At 43.2% G+C, this 20,237-nt stretch overlaps 1 protein-coding gene across 3 annotated transcripts in view; it reads left to right on the top strand.

Annotated features, from left to right (window-relative positions):
* LOC141172989 (sialic acid-binding Ig-like lectin 13) overlaps positions 1-20,237 on the top strand; it is a 56,713-nt gene that overhangs the window by 22,960 nt on the left and 13,516 nt on the right. For all 3 annotated transcript variants that reach the window (XM_073657603.1, XM_073657601.1, XM_073657602.1), the window contains one exon: positions 9,784-10,026. In XM_073657603.1, coding sequence (XP_073513704.1) covers positions 9,784-10,026 — 243 coding nt within the window. The remainder of the gene's footprint in view (positions 1-9,783; positions 10,027-20,237) is intronic.

Genomic DNA, 20,237 nt, shown 5'->3' with positions numbered 1-20,237 from the left:
CCCCCAGGTAGAATTGTTTATTACAGTCCGGACGGTGCAGGACTGGGGCAGAGGCGAAGGCTTTCTTTAAGGAATGAAAGGCCTCCTCAGCTTCGGGCGACCATACCTTGGGATTAGCCCCCTTACGGGTGAGCGCAAATATGGGAGTAGTCCGGGACGAGAAGTGTGGGATGAAGAGACGATAGTAATTGGCGAAGCCCAGGAATCGCTGTATCGCCTTCAACCCCTCCGGATGGGGCCACCTCAGGACAGCAGAGAGCTTCTCGGGATCCATTCGCAAGCCTGTCTGGGAGATAACATAGCCCAAGAATGGAAGGGAGGTTTGGTCGAAGAGGCACTTCTCGTACGTGGCATAGAGGTGGTTCTGCCTGAGCCTATGCAGGACCTGACGAACATCCCTCCGGTGTGTGGGGAGATCCGGAGAGAACACCAAGATATCATCCAGGTATACCACCACACAGGAGTACAGGAGATCACGGAAGATGTCGTTGACCAGTTCTTGAAAGACGGCGGGAGCATTGCATAGACCAAAGGGCATCACACGGTACTCATAGTGACTGTCCCAGGTATTGAATGCTGTCTTCCACTCGTCTCCTTGACGGATACGGACCAGGTTATATGCTCCCCGAAGATCCAGCTTGGAGAAGATCCTGGCACCTTTGAGGCGATCAAACAACTCGGAGATGAGCGGCAGTGGGTATTTGTTTTTTACCGAGATTTTATTGAGTCCTCTATAGTCAATACAGGGACGTAGAGAGCCGTCTTTCTTTTTGACAAAGAAGTATCCGGCTCCAGCCGGGGAGGTAGATTTTCGAATAAATCCCCTAGCCAGATTCTCTTCAATGTATTCAGACATGGCCCGGGGTTCGGCTGCAGACAATGGGTAGATACGCCCACGGGGCGGAGTGGCGCCAGGTACCAGTTAGATCGCGCAATCATATGGCCTATGGGGTGGCAATGTTTCTGCTTCCTTTTTACTGAAGATGTCTGCATAGGGCCAGTATGGAGCCGGGAGACCGGGTAGATTAGCTGGAGTAGGTGGAGGGGGAGCTGGGCGGACCGGAACCAGGCAGGTCTTATGGCAGTCTGGTCCCCACCGGAGTACTTCACCGGATCGCCTGCTCAATATGGGTTCGCGTATCTGTAGCCAGGGTAGACCAAGCAATAGGGAGTGAGAGAGTCCAGACAGCACATGGAATGAGATTTCTTCAGAGTGCAGCATTCCCACCTGCAGGGTTATAGGTTCAGTGACGAGCAGGATGGTCACCGGGAGAAGTCTTCCATCCACGGAGGTGACTGACAATGGTTCAGCCAGGGGCTTGGTGGGAATACGGTATCTCTCTACCAAAGACTGGGAGATGAGGTTTCCAGCAGCTCCAGAGTCCAGATGGGTGATTTTAAAGTGGCGATTCTCTTCCCAGGAGATAGAGACAGACAAGGTTAGAGATGGAGAGGGCTCACTTTTGTCTAGGACGACCTCTCCAAGTGGACCTAGACACTGGAGTTTTCCGGCTTCTCCAGGCAGGAACGGATCAGGTGCTTTTTACTGCCACAATAGAAACAGCTCCCATCGGCTCGGCGTGACTCTTGGCGAGATTTGACCCTCTTGGTCTGGTCGATCTGCATGGGCTCGGGTGAGTGCGCCCGGGGAGTGACAGATGAAGAGACAGGTGTCTGGAAAGTAGGAGCAAGGCGGTGAAACCTCCTCTCATGGGTGGTCTCTTTGGTACGTTCCTGGAACCGGATGTCAATCCGGGTAGCTAGTGTCATCAAGTCATCCAGGGTGGTTGGAATGTCCCGACCGGCGAGTTCGTCTTTAATCCGACCGGAGAGGCCCTCCCAGAAGACGGACACCAGGGCCTCGTTATCCCAGGCAAGCTCAGAAGCGAAGGTACGGAACCGTATGGCATATTGGCCCATGGTGAGACTCCCTTGGCGGAGACGTAGCAGAGAGGAGGTTGACAAGGTCTTTCGTCCCGTTTCATTGAAGACTTTCCGGAAAGCAGTGAGGAAAGCTGACAAGTTGGATACCATGGAATCCCCTCTCTCCCACAGGGGATTTAGCCAAGCCAGTGCTTCCCCAGTGAGATGGGACATGATGAAGGCCACTTTGGCCCGGTTGGTGGTAAAGTGATGTGCCAAGAGTTCAAAGTGCAGGGTGCACTGGTTAATGAAGCCTCGAGCCAAGGCGGGGTCTCCAGCAAAGCGAGGCGGTGCATAGAGCCGGGGACCCGGACCAGGTACCATGGTATTGATGGGCAGCGGCGCTGCCGGGGTGTGAGTCGTACAACTGGAGGCAGGTCCTGGTGGAGCAGTCAGTGTGTCCAGGCGGGAGATGACATTACGCAGGTGGTTCCGGATGGATTCCTGTTGGGATCTCTGATGGGAGACTTCATGGAACAGGTCAGAGAGCTAGGGAGCTTGGGTACCATCGGGTTCCATGGCCCGAGCAAACTGTAACGGGTCCGGGTGGTGGAACCTCTGTTCCTTGGAACAAGGAGGGAGCCAGAGGGGCAGGTGCTACTCTGGGGACGACCTTGTAAAAGAGCAGGTGGCTCCCACGGGTCAGATAGCTGGGACTGACCGGTATAGCGGGTGGACACAACAGGCAGGCAGCAGTCTCTGGGTTAGCTGACGGGTGGTCATGGTGCGTGACGGAAGAAGTCTCTTGACTAGCAGGCAGGTGGTCACGGCAAGTGACGGCAGAGCAGGTAGAAGTCTCTTGGCTAGCAGGCAGGTGGTCACAGCATGTGACGGCAGAACAGGTAGAAGTCTCTTGGCTAGCCGGCAGGTGGTCACAGCATGTGACAGCAGAACAGGTAGAAGTCTCTTGGCCAGCAGGCAGGCAGTCACAGCATGTGACGGCAGAACAGGTAGAAGTCTCTTGGCTAGCAGGCAGGTGGTCACAGCATGTGATGGCAGAACAGGTAGAAGTCTCTTAGCTAGCAGGCAGGAGGTCACGGCATGTGACGGCAGAGCCTCCAGGTAGGCCAGCAGGCGAGTAGCAGACGTGCGCTCCCAGGTGAGCGGGCTAACAGGTACGGCAGGTAGCAGGCAAGTAACTGGCAGGTGCTTCCTGATATGCGGGTGGACTCACCCATAGACAGACTGGCAGATGATTGGAGGCAGACTGTCGGGCTGGAGAGAAGACAAGCTGGCAGACAGGACTGGTAGTCAGGCTGGCAACTGGACCTGAGGGCTGAAGCAGAGGTGAGTATGCTTTGCAACAACTTTGCTCGGGCACCTCCATTTTGGAGGAGGTGCTTTATATATGGGAGGTCCTCCGGCCATTGGCCGGGGACTCCTTAGGACGGCGTGCGCGGTCCCTTTAAGAGAGGGGGAACGCGCGCATGCGCGCCATAAGCACAGAGCCCAGGAAGGAGCGCGAGCCAGCAGCAGCGAGGAGGGGAGGGCAGGAGGACGCCGCGCCAGGAGAGGGAAGGTGAGAGGGACGTCGTCTCTGCCTAGCAGTGGGCAGAGACGCAGATGCTACATACTTTATATTCAATAAATCTGTGCTTTTGCTATGAGTAATAATTGTTGATAGCAGTGGTCTTCTACTTTGTTGGCTTCTATTGATTTGACCACATAATTTTCCATACAATGACATAGGAATAAGAGCATCAGATGCTTTATCGTGTATTTTGTAGGTACAACAGTCCATAATAATTAAATTCATAAATAAACAAACTTTGCAAGACCAAAAAGTCTTACCCATGAAAAGATAAAGTTATTTAACCTAAAAAATAATATAAAAATAAATAAACAAAGTTCACAAGATCAAAAATCTTACCTATGAAAATATTCAGTTATTTAATCTAAAAAAATATAAAAAAATATATAAATAAATAAACAAACTTCGCAAGACAAATCATACCTATGAAGATATTCAATTATTTAACATAAAAAAATATATAAAAATAAATATAATTCAGCTGTTTTTTATTTATTTATCTTTAAATAATAGATTTAAAGATACAAAATTAAATTTTTTTAAACACAATAGCTAAAAAAATACAGTGTATTGAAATATTAATAAAAGAAAATTGCAAGACATAAAAAAATGTATAATGTATTAAAAGATATTATTAACAGCTAATCAGACAATGTCAATAAATATGTATTACATAACCCCAGTGATATCATCTGAATGTTTGTACAACAATGGGAGGAGGATTTGGGAATTCAAATAACTTTTAGACCAATGGATAAATAAATTTTCTATGATCTCCATGATATTCAAATGTATAAAACATTTTGAGAAATCAATGAATCTCACTAAAATCGATTTTTGGGGGGGACATCCTCCTGTCTTATGATTCGACCAAAGCCTTTAACAGTATAGAATGGAATTATTTATGGGTAGTATTGAAGAAGATGGAATTTGGCCCTAACTATATTGCTTTAATTCACTTACTCTGTACCTCCCCAACTGCTAGGCTAAAAGTAAATGGCCAACTTTGGGATATGTTAAAACTAGAGAGAGGTACTAGGCAGTTTCGCCCCTATCACCTCTTCTCTTTGGCTTGGCAATTGAACCACTGGTCTGTCAACTGAGAGAGTCATGAGGCTTTGTGGGACTTAAATGTGGGGAAGTAGAGGAATGGGTGATCTTGTATGCATTCGACATGTTGTTCATTATATCTGATGTGAAGACCTCAACAGGTCCAATAAAGAACATACTATGGGACTTTGGTCATTGGTCAGGCTTGTCGATCAATTTGTGCCAAAGAACCCTTTGCCCACCTCTCAAATATTAAGGCAGTTCCAAATACAGATTGTGGATTCATTTAAATATCAGGGGGTCATAGTTAGTAATAGTCCCAAGAAATATATAGCACTCAATATAGACCCCTTATTAGATAGTTTTAGAACAAATGTAAACAACTGGTTTAGACTCCCATTATCGGTTATCGGTAGTGAGAATCTTATTACAATGGTTTTAATGCCTCAATTACTTTAAGTGCTGCACAATGCCCCCTGCCGGCTCCCCCCTTGTGTTCCATAAAATGCAATGAATTTTCAGAGACCTAATATGGCATCAGCAGAATGCTCGAATTAAATTAATAACCCTTAAATGTAATAAAGAAGCTGGCGGATTAGCTATCCTGGATCCATGGCTATACTTCATTGCATCAGAGATACCGCACTTTCATGGCTCGGGAAGTCGAGAGAGTATGGGTAAAGTGGAAGATATCCTGGTGCAATGTTCAGGCTGGACTTCATCACTGTGCTTTTTAGAGGCCGGAGTTTTGCCACAACAGGAGCTTCTCACCCTGACACTGGCACTAATGTATAAAGTGTGGGACAGGGGAAAGAGGTATATGGGTATCTTGGGGTTCACTAAATTCACATCCATATGGTGCTATTTAAATTGGGAAGATTCTCTGGCTAAGAACAAAAGGGAATATGTATGATAGATCAGTTATACACCATTACCACTCCTAAATGTTTTCAGCAGCTTCAAGGAGAATTTAATTTGCCACAAACCTTTTTTTACCAATATTTACAAATCAGACATGACCTTTCTACTCAATCAAGCATACGACAACAACCTTTCATAGAAGCTTTAGCTTTGGCAATTCACACAAAGGGTCTGATTTTTAATATCTATCAGAATATGCTGGCAGCACAGCGAGAGAAACAACCAATAATAGCTCATTCTAGATGGGAATCGGATGTGAGCCCTATTTCAATGGAACAGTGGAAAGAGATCTTAGAATTAGGGATTGACAAACAGCCGGAAGATTGGGTTCTGGTACCGATCAGAACTTTAAGTAAAAGTTTGGTTAAGGTACCAGAGCAGTACCCAAACTTCAACCAGAACCCGAACCCCATTGAAAATACACCGAAAGTCGGTGTTTGGTGCTCTGCACCTGACAGTCACTGTCAGGTACGAATGCCGAACATTTCAGGTCAGGTTTGCCCATCTCTACTTAGAATCTGTTCCTAGATTGTAAACGTTTGAGGCCCAGAGACTCTCAGAGATACTTAACCCCTTCGTAACCTTGGGTTTTGTCGTTTTTGCTTTTTCGTTTTTTGCTCCCCTTGTTCCCAGAGCCATACCGTTTTTACTTTTTGGTCAATATGACCATATGAGGGCTTATTTTTTGCAGAACGAGTTGTACTTTTCAACGCCATTACTAGTTTTACCATATCATGTACGGGAAAACAGGTAAAATTGCAAAAAAAGTGCAATACCACAGTTTTTTTTATTTATTTTTTTTGGCACGTTCACTGAATGCTAAAAATTACCTGCCATTCTTATTCTACAGGTCATTATGAGTTCGTAGACACCAAACATGTATAGGTTCTTTTATATTTAAGTGGTGAAAAAAAATTCCAAAATTTGGTAAAAAAAAAAAAAATAGCGCCATTTTCCGAGACCTGTTGCGTCTCCATTTTTCGTGATCTTGGGCTGGGTTAGGGCTTATTTTTTGTGCGCTGGGCTGACGTTTTTATTGATAACATTTTGGGGTAGATCTGATGTTTTGATCGCCCGTTATTGCATTTTATTGCAATTTTGCGGCGACCAAAAAACGTAATTCTGGCGTTTAGAATTTTTTTCTTGTTACACCGTTTACCGATCGGATTAATTATTTTCTTATATTGATATATCGGACGATTCTGAACACGGCCATACCAAATATGTCTATGTAGGAATTTTTTTAATATATTTTATTTTGAATGGGGCGAAAGGGGGGTGATTTAAACTTTTATATTTTTTTAATTTTTTTTATATTTTTAACAACTTTTTTTTTCACTTACTGCATGATTCAATAGTATAATAATAATTATATATTATTATTATTATATATTATATAGTATAATAATTTTACACTTTTTGCTTGTTTCTATAGTCTCCATAGGAGACTAGAAGCAGCAGTTATCTGATCGGCTCTGCTACATACAGGGGACCAGCAGATCCCCTGCATGCAGCAGAAATGGTCCTGTTCTATGAGCGCCGAACACTAGGTGGCGCTCATAGCGACCAGATCATGACAACCACAGGCATCTGCTGCAGACCCTGGGTTGTCATGCCCACCCATCGGTGACCCACAATCACGTGACGGGGTTGCCGATGGGCAGGGCTTATGACGCGCTACCCGGAAGAGCGCGTTAAATGCCGCTGTCGGGGATTGACAGCGGCATTTAACATGTTAACAGCCACCGGTGGATCGCGATTCCACCCGTGGCTGTTGCGGGCACATGTCAGCTGTAAGAATCAGCTGACATGTGCTCGGTTCAGTGAGGGCTCAGCGCAGCAGCCCTCACTGAACGGGGGTATGCAAATGTGCGTACTAAGACGTCATGTGTTGTAAAGGGGTTAATTCACACCGTTTATAGGACCCTCAGTTTATTGTATAAAATTGGATTTCGCACAGTTTCAAGATGTCCTAGATGTGGGCTTGAGGAAGCACACTCGTTATACATGGTATGAGAGCATACCACGATAGATCCCTATTGGAGGAGGGTTATTTCTCTGATGGAAAAAGTATATGGGGGTGAAGCTCATAAAAGATCACCATATCTGTGTTCTGGGGTTAATAGATCCGGATTCCCCCTTATCCTTGGGCATTGGCCGTATTTTATTTCAAACACCAAAGCCCTTGGAATTCCATTGGCTAGATTCACAAACAGCAAATATTCGAGAGTGAAGACATAGAATAAAAAACATTATTTGTTTAGAAAAGGTAGTATAATTAAAACATAATTTGATCAGTTTATTTAAAAGCATATGGGTCCCCTGGCTGAATACTCAATGGTTGCCCTTGTCTTTCTTGCTCAGGGATAGATTATTTTCAATGTTATCACCTTCTCAATTACTATAGCTCCATGGGGAGTACTCCTTTAAGTACAGTGGTGGCCAAAAGTATTGGCACCCCTGCAATTCTGTCAGATAATATTGTTTCTTCCTGAAAATGATTGCAATCACAAATTCTTTGGTATTATTATCTTCATTTAATTTGCTTGCAAGGAAAAAACACAAAAGAGAATGATGCAAAAATCAAATCATTGATCATTTCACACAAAACTCCAAAAATGAGCCAGACAAAAGTATTGGCACCCTCAGCCTAATACTTGGTTGCACAACCTTTAGCCAAAATAACTGCGAACAACCGCTTCCGGTAACCATCAATGAGTTTCTTACAATGCTCTGCTGCAATTATAGACCATTCTTCTTTGGCAAACTGCTCCTGGTCCCTGATATTTGAAAGGTGCCTTCTCCAAACTGCCATTTTGAGATCTCTCCAGAGGTGTTCTATGGGATTCTGGTCTGGACTCATTGATGGCCACCCTAGAAGTCTCCAGTGCTTTCTCTCAAACCATTTTACAGTGCTTTTGGAAGTGTGTTTTGAGTCATTGTCCTGCTGCAAGACCCATGACCTCTGAGGGAGACCCAGCTTTCTTACACTGGGCCCTACATTATGCTGCAAAATTTGTTGGTAGTCTTCAGACTTTATAATGCCATGCACATGGTCAAACAGTCCAGTGCAAGAGGCAGCAAAGCAACCCAAAAACATCAGGGAACCTCCGCCATGTTTGACTGTAGGGACCGTGTTCTTTTCTTTGAATGTCTATTTTTTTTTCCTGTATACTCTATGTTGATGCTTTTTCCCCAAAAGCTCTACTTTTGTCTCATTTGACCAGAGAAAATTCTTCCAAAACGTTTTAGGCTTTCTCAGGTAAGTTTTGTCAAACTCCAGCCTGGCTTTTTTATGTCTTGAGTAAGAAGTGGGGTCTTCCTGGGTATCCTACCATACAGTCCCTTTTCATTCAGACGCCGATGGATAGTGCGGATTTACACTGTTGTACCCTCGGACTGCAGGGCAGCTTGAACTTGTTTGGATGTTAGTCAAGGTTCTTTATCCACCATCCGCACAACCTTGCATTGAAATCTCTCGTCAATTTTTCTTTTCTGTTCACATCTAGGGAGGTTAGCCACAGTGCCATGGGCTTTAAACTTCTTGATGACACTGCGCACGGAAGACACAGGAACATTCAGGTCTTTGGAGATGGACTTGCAGCCTTGAGATTGCTCATGCTTCCTCACAATTTGGTTTCTCAAGTCCTCAGACAGTTCTTTGGTCTTCTTTCTTTTCTCCATGCTCAATGTGGTACACACAAGGACACAGGACAGAGGTTGAGTCAACTTTAATCCATGTTAACTGGCTGCAAGTGTGATTTAGTTATTGCCAACACCTGTTAGGTGCCACAGGTAAGTTACAGGTGCTGTTAATTACACGAATTAGAGTAGCATCACATGATTTTTCAAACAGTGCCAATAATTTTGTCCACCCCCTTTTTTACGTTTGGTGTGGAATTGTATCCAATTTGGCTTTAGGACAATTCTTTTTGTGTTTTTTTCATTGAAGACAAATTAAATGAAGATAATAATACCAAAGAATTTGTGATTGCAATTATTTTCAGGTAGAAACTCAGTATTATCTGACAGAATTGCAGGGGTGCCAATACTTTTGTTCATCACTGTATATGGTTTTGTGACAATGGGGGAGGTTTTCTCTGGTTGGTTGGAGTTCTGAACGGGGGGGTGATGGGTGCAAGGGCCTTACGATTTAATGAGCATGCACAATTTAATCCTTTTCCTTTTTTCTGTATTACAAGATGGTACAGCTTTGTCTGGTAGCAGGAAATGGAAAATGTTTGTTTTTGTTCAATTAAAAAATTGAATTAAATTGGTTTAAAAAAAATCTATTTGGAGTTCAGGACCAAATTATTTACCATCCTGGAACATATTAATTGATATTCTCCCTTCTGTAGACGCAGCAACAGGAGTTCATATCAATGTGATAAATGGACGAAGGTTTACTAAATTGATCTGTAATGTTCTAAGCAGCCGACCTAATGTAACTCACTACACTTGGATGAAGGATGGATCTATGCTACAGAGTGAGACAGAGAAGACTCTGACCGTAGACAACAATGAAGACAGCTCTGGGCAATATTCATGTATCGCTCACAACAGTGTCGGAAATTCCACATCTGAAGAAATCTTCCATAATGGTAAGTGTTCTGGAATCAGAAGCCTTTTTAAGTCAATTTCTGCAAAGATTTTTCATTGGTTGTATCCACAAAAACATGAGTTTTGGATAACACTGAAATAAGGAAATGGAATTTATTTTTGCCTGGACATCATTCTCCACTAAGCTTGATCCCACCAAGAAAATGTCCATAAACTTTTGTCATTAATACCTTGTCTTCCATCCACTCTTAGATGAGTTTCTCCAGTTCTCTGGTTAGTTTACATTCTCCTAAAACACACTGATTGGTAAATGTTTTCCTCAATTCACTATGATGGAACTATCCACTTGAAGACTTGAGTGGAGTAGATTACATCTATTCAAGTGCCCATTGCAATGGAATCGTAGGGTACCGATGGATTGTCATGGTAGATAGGGGACTTGCTGAAATGCCTCATCTTGGCTCTGCCATCTCTGAGGAGATAGTGATTTTTTTATAGTATATGTCAATATATAGTTACAGCCATTAAACTATCATGGGTTTAAGTCTATATATAGAAAATGTATAACTTCTTGAGAAAGGTTGAACTTAACGGACCTATGTTGTTTTTTAATCTTTACAGCTACGAAAGTCCCCTATGGAAACTAAACACTAAAGTAAATGATAAAAGAAAATATTTCTAAAAATTTTAAAAAAATATCTCTAAATTTGAATCACTTCCCTTTACCCCAACTTAAAAAGATGTAAAAAAATAAAAATAAACATGTTTGATATTGCCGGGTTCGTAAAAGTCTATCAAAATATGAAATTGATTAATCCATAAGGTAAATGACATAAAAGATAAAAAAGGGAAACATCAGAGTTGATGTTTTTCTATCTCCACACCTTCCCCAAAAATGCTATTCAAAGCGAACAAAACATCATATTTACCCCACAAAATGGCAGCATGAAGAACCATGGCACTAGAGATGAGCGAATATGAATTTGCCTGTTCTCGTGGATTTTCCGAAAAGATGTGGTTGTTATCTGCAAGTTTAATGTCCCCTCTTATGTTCTCTTCAAGACCTCAGAGCATAAAAAATGTAAGATGTAAAAATAAAAGAAAAAAGAAAAAAAATAACTTATACTAATCTTACCTCTCACCTCTCTGGTCCCTCCACTTCTCATCGTCACCCATCCGGCTCGCGCAGCATCTTCTTATCACCACCGGAGCTCTGAATTCCTTGGCCTCCTCATGCTAAGCCAGGACATCTGGTTCTGATAAAACCCCTGAGGTTTCTGCGCAAGCGTGCATGAGGTCAGAATGTCATAATGTCACAATGTGTCCCAGGTCTCATCAAGAGCTGGAAATCCATGCACAGTAAGAAGGGGCTTCAGGATTTCAATGTTCGCGGCAGTGATAAAAAGATGTGACGAGAACCAGACAGATGAAGTTGAGGAGCAAAATGGCCAGGTACATGAATATAAGTGTTTTTTTTTATCTTTTCATAGATTTTCTCAAATCAAAAAAATGTTGGCGAGTGACCATCATTTTGCTGAATTTGGGTAGAAGTAAATTACAAAAAAATAGCATTGATTACAATTCAATTTCGCTGAAAAGTATTTTCTCATCTCTATTGGTACACAAAAAGAAGATGTACAGCTCCATCAACAGAACAAAAAAAAACATTGGTACTGGAAATTTTTTTTTACTAAGCTCAGAATGACAAAAATCTCATGTTTGGCATCATTGTCATTTCACTGAGCAGAAGAATTGTGTTTCCAGGTCATTTTTTACTGTAAAATGAATCCCGTTGAAACAAATTTTTTTGTTAAAAATGTGTTTTTTTCTTTCAACTTTTTATATCACATTACCGTTTTCAGTAAAATACATGGTAAAGAGAATGGTTTCATTCTAACTTGTCCAACAAAAATGAACCCTAATATTCCTATGTCGATGAAAAACAAAACAAAATAAAAAGTTATGGCTTTTGTTAAAAGAAGAAGAAAAAACAAAAGCGCGAAAGTAAAAATTTAATGCATCCTTAACTGATTAATAGAGATGAGCGTTGTTCTACTCGAACTGTTCGCCAATCTCAAATTCGAGCTGTTTTGGGCGGTGTTCGAGCCGGTCGGCGAACACGAACAATTTGAGAAAAATTCGGCTGTTCGAGGTTATGTTCGATAACTGTTCGTGCACCAAAATCATAACTGGATTTTTTCTCAGTAATGATGAAAATTAATGTTAATACGCAGTTTGAGTGTACAGCGGGGCGGGGGGAGGGGCAGGGGATGGATCTCTGCAGGAACAATGAAGATCTCCATTTTTTTTTCTCTTTCCCGCATTTGCAGTGGGGAGGTGCAATCTGTCAGCCTATCAGCAGCGCACACACGGAGCGAAGTGCTTTTTTTCACACAAGCAAGGGCATGTGTGATTGGCAGTGTATGTCACATGTCCTTGCCCTATAAGACCAAGCCATTTTCCCCGTCGCCACCATTTTCTCACTGCTGCAGCTGCGTGTTACACGGCACCGCTGTTGCTGTGTGCGCTATACCTTGTTAATTTCAAGCCAATTTTCGCACAAATATACAGATAGCTTGGGAGTAGGGAATAGTTGTGATTGCAGTCCTTTTAAGGACTAGGTTACAGCATTTCCTACGACTTTTATCAAGCAGGTCTGTGCTCTTAAATAGATAGATTGTGGGAGTAAAGACTAATTGTAATTGGAGTCCTTTTCAGGACTAGGTTACATCAGTTCCTATCAGTTTTTGCCAGGCAGGTCTGTGCTAGTGCTGTGCAAGTTTTTTTCACAGCATTTGGCTGAATCTAGCAAAGCTAATCCTTTTTGGCCTATTGCAGAGTGTGTTAGTCAGTGGAGTAGCCTATCTGTGTTGCAAGATATACCACCTGTGTATAGAATACCAATTTTTTTACTGCACCTAGTGAAGTAAAATCTTTTGGGCATAGCATCATTCTATTAGTCCATCTATACTGACCTCCATCAGGTTGCAAACTGAATATAATTTTTTTCTGCATCTAGCTCTGAAAAAATATTTGGGCTTCTAGCGGTGTGTGGGACTTGGTCTATTAGTCCATCTATACTGACCTCCATCAGGTTGCAAATTAAAAATATTTTTTTTCTGCATCTAGCTCTGAAAAAATATTTGGGCTTCTAGCAGTGTGTGGGACTTGGTCTATTAGTCCATCTATACTGACCTCCATCAGGTTGCAAATTAAAAATAATTTTTTTCTGCATCTAGCTCTGAAAAAATATTTGGGCTTCTAGCAGTGTGTGGGACTTGGTCTATTAGTCCATCTATACTGACCTCCATCAGGTTGCAAATTGAATAAAAAAATTTTCTGCATCTAGCTCTGAAAAAATATTTGGGCTTCTAGCGGTGTGTGGGACTTGGTCTATTAGTCCATCTATACTGACCTCCATCAGGTTGCAAATTAAAAATAATTTTTTTCTGCATATAGCTCTGAAAAAATATTTGGGCTTCTAGCAGTGTGTGGGACTTGGTCTATTAGTCCATCTATACTGACCTCCATCAGGTTGCAAATTAAAAATAATTTTTTTCTTCATTTAGCTCTGAAAAAATATTTGGGCTTCTAGCAGTGTGTGGGACTTGTTCTATTAGTCCTTCTATACTGACCTCCAGCAGGTTGCAAATTGAATATAATTTTTTTCTGCATCTAGCTCTGAAAAAATATTTGGGCTTCTAGCGGTGTGTGGGACTTGGTCTATTATTCCATCTATACTGACCTCCATCAGGTTGCAAATTAAAAATAATTTTTTTCTGCATCTAGCTCTGAAAAAATATTTGGGCTTCTAGCAGTGTGTGGGACTTGGTCTATTAGTCCATCTATACTGACCTCCATCAGGTTGCAAATTAAAAATAATTTTTTTCTGCATCTAGCTCTGAAAAAATATTTGGGCTTCTAGCAGTGTGTGGGACTTGGTCTATTAGTCCATCTATACTGACCTCCATCAGATTGCAAATTGAAAAAAAAAAATTTCTGCATCTAGCTCTGAAAAAATATTTGGGCTTCTAGCGGTGTGTGGGACTTGGTCTATTAGTCCATCTATACTGACCTCCATCAGGTTGCAAATTAAAAATAATTTTTTTCTGCATCTAGCTCTGAAAAAATATTTGGGCTTCTAGCAGTGTGTGGGACTTGGTCTATTAGTCCATCTATACTGACCTCCATCAGGTTGCAAATTAAAAATAATTTTTTTCTTCATTTAGCTCTGAAAAAATATTTGGGCTTCTAGCAGTGTGTGGGACTTGTTCTATTAGTCCTTCTATACTGACCTCCAGCAGGTTGCAAATTGAATATAATTTTTTTCTGCATCTAGCTCTGAAAAAATATTTGGGCTTCTAGCGGTGTGTGGACTTGGTCTATTAGTCCATCTATACTGACCTCCATCAGGTTGCAAATTAAAAATAATTTTTTTCGGCATCTAGCTCTGAAAAAATATTTGGGCTTCTAGCAGTGTGTGTGACTTGGTCTATTAGTCCATCTATACTGACCTCCATCAAGTTGCAAATTGAATAAAAAAAATTTCTGCATCTAGCTCTGAACAAATATTTGGGCTTCTAGCGGTGTGTGGGACTTGGTCTATTAGTCCATCTATACTGACCTCCATCAGGTTGCAAATTAAAAATATTTTTTTTCTGCATCTAGCTCTGAAAAAATATTTGGGCTTCTAGCAGTGTGTGGGACTTGGTCTATTAGTCCATCTATACTGACCTCCATCAGGTTGCAAATTAAAAATAATTTTTTTCTTCATTTAGCTCTGAAAAAATATTTGGGCTTCTAGCAGTGTGTGGGACTTGTTCTATTAGTATTTCTATACTGACCTCCAGCAGGTTGCAAATTGAATATAATTTTTTTCTGCATCTAGCTCTGAAAAAATATTTGGGCTTCTAGCGGTGTGTGGGACTTGGTCTATTATTCCATCTATACTGACCTCCATCAGGTTGCAAATTAAAAATAATTTTTTTCTGCATCTAGCTCTGAAAAAATATTTGGGCTTCTAGCAGTGTGTGGGACTTGGTCTATTAGTCCATCTATACTGACCTCCATCAGGTTGCAAATTAAAAATAATTTTTTTCTGCATCTAGCTCTGAAAAAATATTTGGGCTTCTAGCAGTGTGTGGGACTTGGTCTATTAGTCCATCTATACTGACCTCCATCAGGTTGCAAATTGAAAAAAAAAAATTTCTGCATCTAGCTCTGAAAAAATATTTGGGCTTCTAGCGGTGTGTGGGACTTGGTCTATTAGTCCATCTATACTGACCTCCATCAGGTTGCAAATTAAAAATAATTTTTTTCTGCATCTAGCTCTGAAAAAATATTTGGGCTTCTAGCAGTGTGTGGGACTTGGTCTATTAGTCCATCTATACTGACCTCCATCAGGTTGCAAATTAAAAATAATTTTTTTCTTCATTTAGCTCTGAAAAAATATTTGGGCTTCTAGCAGTGTGTGGGACTTGTTCTATTAGTCCTTCTATACTGACCTCCAGCAGGTTGCAAATTAAATATAATTTTTTTCTGCATCTAGCTCTGAAAAAATATTTGGGCTTCTAGCGGTGTGTGGACTTGGTCTATTAGTCCATCTATACTGACCTCCATCAGGTTGCAAATTAAAAATAATTTTTTTCGGCATCTAGCTCTGAAAAAATATTTGGGCTTCTAGCAGTGTGTGGGACTTGGTCTATTAGTCCATCTATACTGACCTCCATCAAGTTGCAAATTGAATAAAAAAAATTTCTGCATCTAGCTCTGAACAAATATTTGGGCTTCTAGCGGTGTGTGGGACTTGGTCTATTAGTCCATCTATACTGACCTCCATCAGGTTGCAAATTAAAAATAATTTTTTTCTGCATCTAACCCAGCCAATAGTTTTGGCCTAATACCACAGTTTGGCCACTCAGCTCTGCTCGGTTACCATCCATTGTTTTTTTGTGCAAACAACTCCAGAGTTGTGAATTAGTTAACCACCAAAATGAGTGGAAAAAGGCCTGCTGCTGGTGGAATGGGGAATAGGCGTGTTGGGAAGGGGAAAAAAGGTTGTGTCCGTGGGGTAGGTGCAGAAGAAAGACCATCTTCCAGCCAAACTAAAATGTCTACTTCTTTTAGCGGACAATGTGATAAGATCCCTTTCTTACGGCCACGCCAATCGCTACAAATTCCAGATGAGGCACAAAAACAGCAGGTGCTTCAACGGATATCAAGTGCTCCTTTAAGTGGGCTCTCCTCCACATCAACTTCAACATCACAAATACTCCAGTCCTCAAAGGTGTCACCCAAATCGCACTTGCTTCCTCACAGCTCCCAAATCTCCAGCTGCCCGTCTGAGTATGAGGTAGAACAGATGGTTGAGTCTGCAGAGCTGTTTACTCATACTATAGCCTGGGAATCAGAGGTCGACTCCAGCGCTTCTGTGAATCCAGACGAGGAAATGATCTGCACTGATGCCCAGAATCTTTATGAGTCGGATCCAGGACCAGACGCAGAAGGTTCTGACCATAATGTAGACCCTCATTCCCAAACTGTAACTCCTGTTGGTGGAGACAATGAGGAAGACGATGATAAGACTCAAATACCTGATTGGAGCGACAACTTTAGTTTTTTGTCAGGGCAGGAACAGGTTGGCTCTGAGGACGACGGGTGTGATAACGCACAGGGTGATGATGATGAGGTCGGAGATCCCACTTACTGTCAACCCACAGTCAGCCAAGAGATGAGGTCAGCAGAGGAGGTGGAGGAAGATGTTAGTGACGACGAGGTCAGGTTGCGCCTTCCTGGACAGAGACGTAGTACTGGAAGCACGTCAACAACTGCATCCTCAAACACAACTCTGCCTCTCACCACAAGTCGTGGTGGCTCTTCAGGTCGCATGGGTGCTAAGCCTTGCATAGCCTGGGCATTTTTTCAGATCGATAAAGATGACCCAACTAGTGTTATCTGTAACATTTGTCAGCAAAAGCTAAGTAGAGGCCAAAAAATACATAGTTTGAGTACTTCATGCATGAACCGGCACATGGACATGAAGCATAAGTTGCAGTGGGAAGCTCAGTGTGCTACAATGCGGCCTAGCCGGCCGGGCCAACCACCGTCTGCCATATCTTGTGCATCCGCGGCCTCTTCATCCTCTGTGACTGGGGGGACAGCAGTCACACCTGTTTTGGGGCGCAGATCTGCCACCTCTTTACCCGCAACAGCCAGCGTGATTGGCAGGTCATCATTTTCTTTGGAGGTGGTAACACCACCTGGTCTTGAGCGCTGTCCGACATCGATAGCACCACCTTTGGATCAAGGCAACCTAACATGTCCGCCTGCATCTTCCTCACAGACCGGCAGTTTGCCGGGGACACCCTTATAAACCCCGTCTAAGCACAATAGCCAGCCCTCGGTCCCTCAGATGTGGACAATAAAAAGACCATTTCCTCCTAGCCATGAGAAAGCTAAGAGGTTGAATTTCACCATCTGCAAGCTCTTGGCTACAGAAATGCTGCCTTTCCGCCTGGTGGACACAGAGGATTTTCGAGACCTTATGTCCGTCGCAGTGCCCCAGTACCAGATGCCCAGTCGGCACTACTTCTCAAAGAAAGGTGTGCCTGCGCTCCACCAGCATGTCGCACACAACATCACCGCTTCTTTGAGAAACTCTGTGTGTGACAGGGTGCATTTCACCACAGACACTTGGACGAGTAGGCATGGACAGGGGCGTTACATGTCGCTGACTGGCACTGGGTAACTATGGTGACAGCAGGACAAGGGGCTGCTGTCCAAGTCTTGCCGTCCCCACGAGTTGTGCGTCAATCCTCTTTATGTCAAAGTTCCTCCACTGCTTCTGCCTCCTCAACCTCCTCTCGGTCTTCCACCTGCACCCAAAGCCTGTCTGGTCATGCCACAAGCTTTCTAACTGCGCAGAAGGGATCCTGCACACCTCCTTACTATGCTGGCAGTAGGGCTCAACGTCATCAGGCGGTTTTTACATTGAAATGTCTGGGAAATGTGAGTCACACAGCTGAGGAGTTGTGGTCAGCTCTGGAGAACCAATTTCATGAATGGTTGTCTCCACTGGACCTGAAACCAGGGAAGGCCGTGTGCGACAATGCTGCAAACCTGGGTGCGGCCCTTCGCCGGGGCAATGTCACACACGTGCCTTGTATGGCTCACGTGTTGAACCTGGTTGTCCAGCAATTTTTAGCCCACTATCCCAGACTAGATGGCCTTCTGCAGAGGGCACGGTCGCTGTGTGCTCACTTCCGCCGTTCGCATCACGCAGCTCAGCGACTTACATCTCTACAGAAGTCGTTGGGCCTGCCACTTCACCGGCTAAAATGCGATGTGCCTACCCGGTGGAATTCAACTCTGCACATGTTGCAGCGACTGTGGCAGCACCGACAAGCCCTGGTGCAATACGTTCTGACGTATAGCCTGGGCCAACGAGATTCAGAGGTGGGGCAAATCACGCTGGAGGAGTGGTCTCAGATCAGGGACCTATGCACCCTTCTGCACAGTTTTGAAATGGCGACGAAGATGTTTAGTGCTGACGATGCCATTATCAGCATGACTATTCCGGTGATTTACATGCTGGAGCACATGTTAAACAGAATTCGGAGTCAGGTGGTGGCACAAGAGGAGGTGGAGGAAGTAGAGGAGGAGGAGTTGTATGCGGAAGGGCTAACATCTGCAAGGTCCAGACGGTCAGCAGCACCAAGGCGGCAGGCATGTGAGGGTGGGGGAGATGATTTTACCAGGGTGCATGGTAGCAGCCAAACTAGTGAGGAAGGTGCAGGAGCCCAGGAAGAAGTGGAGGACGAACTGATGGAAGACTCATCAGATGAGGGAGACCTTGATCACATTTCTGTTGTGCGAGGTTGGGGGGAGAGGACAGAGGAAGGAAGCATGATTGCTACCTCGCCACCAACACAACAGGGACTTGGTGCTCCTGGATGCGCAACACACATGAGTGCCTTCTTGCTGCACTACCTGCAACATGACCCTCGAATTGTGAGAATTAGAAATAATCCTGACTACTGGGTTGCCACACTGTTAGATCCCCGGTACAAAAGTAAATTTGAAGAAATTATTCCTGCTATAGAAAGGGATGCACGCATGCAGGAGTATCAGCAGAGACTGTTGCAGAATCTTACATGTGCTTTTCCACAAAATACCAGTGGTGCACGTAGTGAATCTCACAGTTCCAACTTGCCAACCGTGGGACCGTCAAGTGTTCAGCACTCAAACCGTAACAGAACCACAGTATCTGCTGGTAACATCAATTTTGCGGAATCATTTCACCACTTTTTTAGCCCATCCTTTGCAAGGCCACAGGAGACAAGAAGTCTGACACATAGTCAACGCCTAGAGACGATGGTACAGGAGTATCTCCAAGTAAACATTGAAGCCACGACTGTGTCACTGGACCCTTGCTCTTTTTGGGCTTCCAATCTGGATAAATGGCCGGAGCTAGCCACTTACGCCTTGGAGATCTTGTCATGCCCCGCAGCCAGCGTTCTGTCTGAACGTGTGTTCAGCGCTGCTGGTGGTGTGCTGACAGATAAGCGCACGCGGCTCTCCACTGATAATGTAGACAGACTCACGTTCATAAAGATGAACAAATCATGGATCCGAAACGACTTTTCTACCCCTGTGTCATCCTGGGGAGAGTAAAAGCTTGATGATTGGTTAAAATCACCCTACCAACCGTTTTAAGCTTTCAAATTACTAATCATGTTTATCTGTATCTTGACTGGAAAATAATTTGGGCTTTGTAGCAGTGTGCAGCACTGATCCTATTAGGCCATCTATAATAAGCTTCACCAGATTTAAAATTAAAAATAATTTTTAGCTGCATCTAGCCCGGAAAATAATTTTGGGGCTCCGAGATGCGCAAGACACATAAGTGCCTTCTTGCTGCACTACCTGCAGCATGACCCTCATATTGTCAGAATTCGAAGTAATCATGACTACTGGGTTGCCACACTCTTAGATCCCCCAAACTTTTCGATCAACCTTTTCATTTTAATAAAGACCAAAAAAATGGTCATTTTTGAAATTATAAGCATTAGCAGGTTGTTAGAAACTGAAATCAAACAGTTTTCAACTCAAAACTTTATTCTAGGTGATGTTACATTTTCACATAGGACCCCTTGTTCGAAAGGAGCTTCTGAACTCTCTCGTCCATTGAATTTGTCAGGTTTTGGATGGTTTCTGCTTCAATTGTTTTGCATGAGGACAGAATACCCTCCCA

This window comes from Phyllobates terribilis, unplaced genomic scaffold (assembly GCF_046119375.1).
Source record: "Phyllobates terribilis strain yellow unplaced genomic scaffold, ASM4611937v1 Scaffold_12__6_contigs__length_324123572, whole genome shotgun sequence".
Taxonomy (NCBI): Eukaryota; Metazoa; Chordata; class Amphibia; order Anura; family Dendrobatidae; genus Phyllobates; species Phyllobates terribilis.
This window is presented reverse-complemented; position numbering and strand designations above follow the sequence as displayed.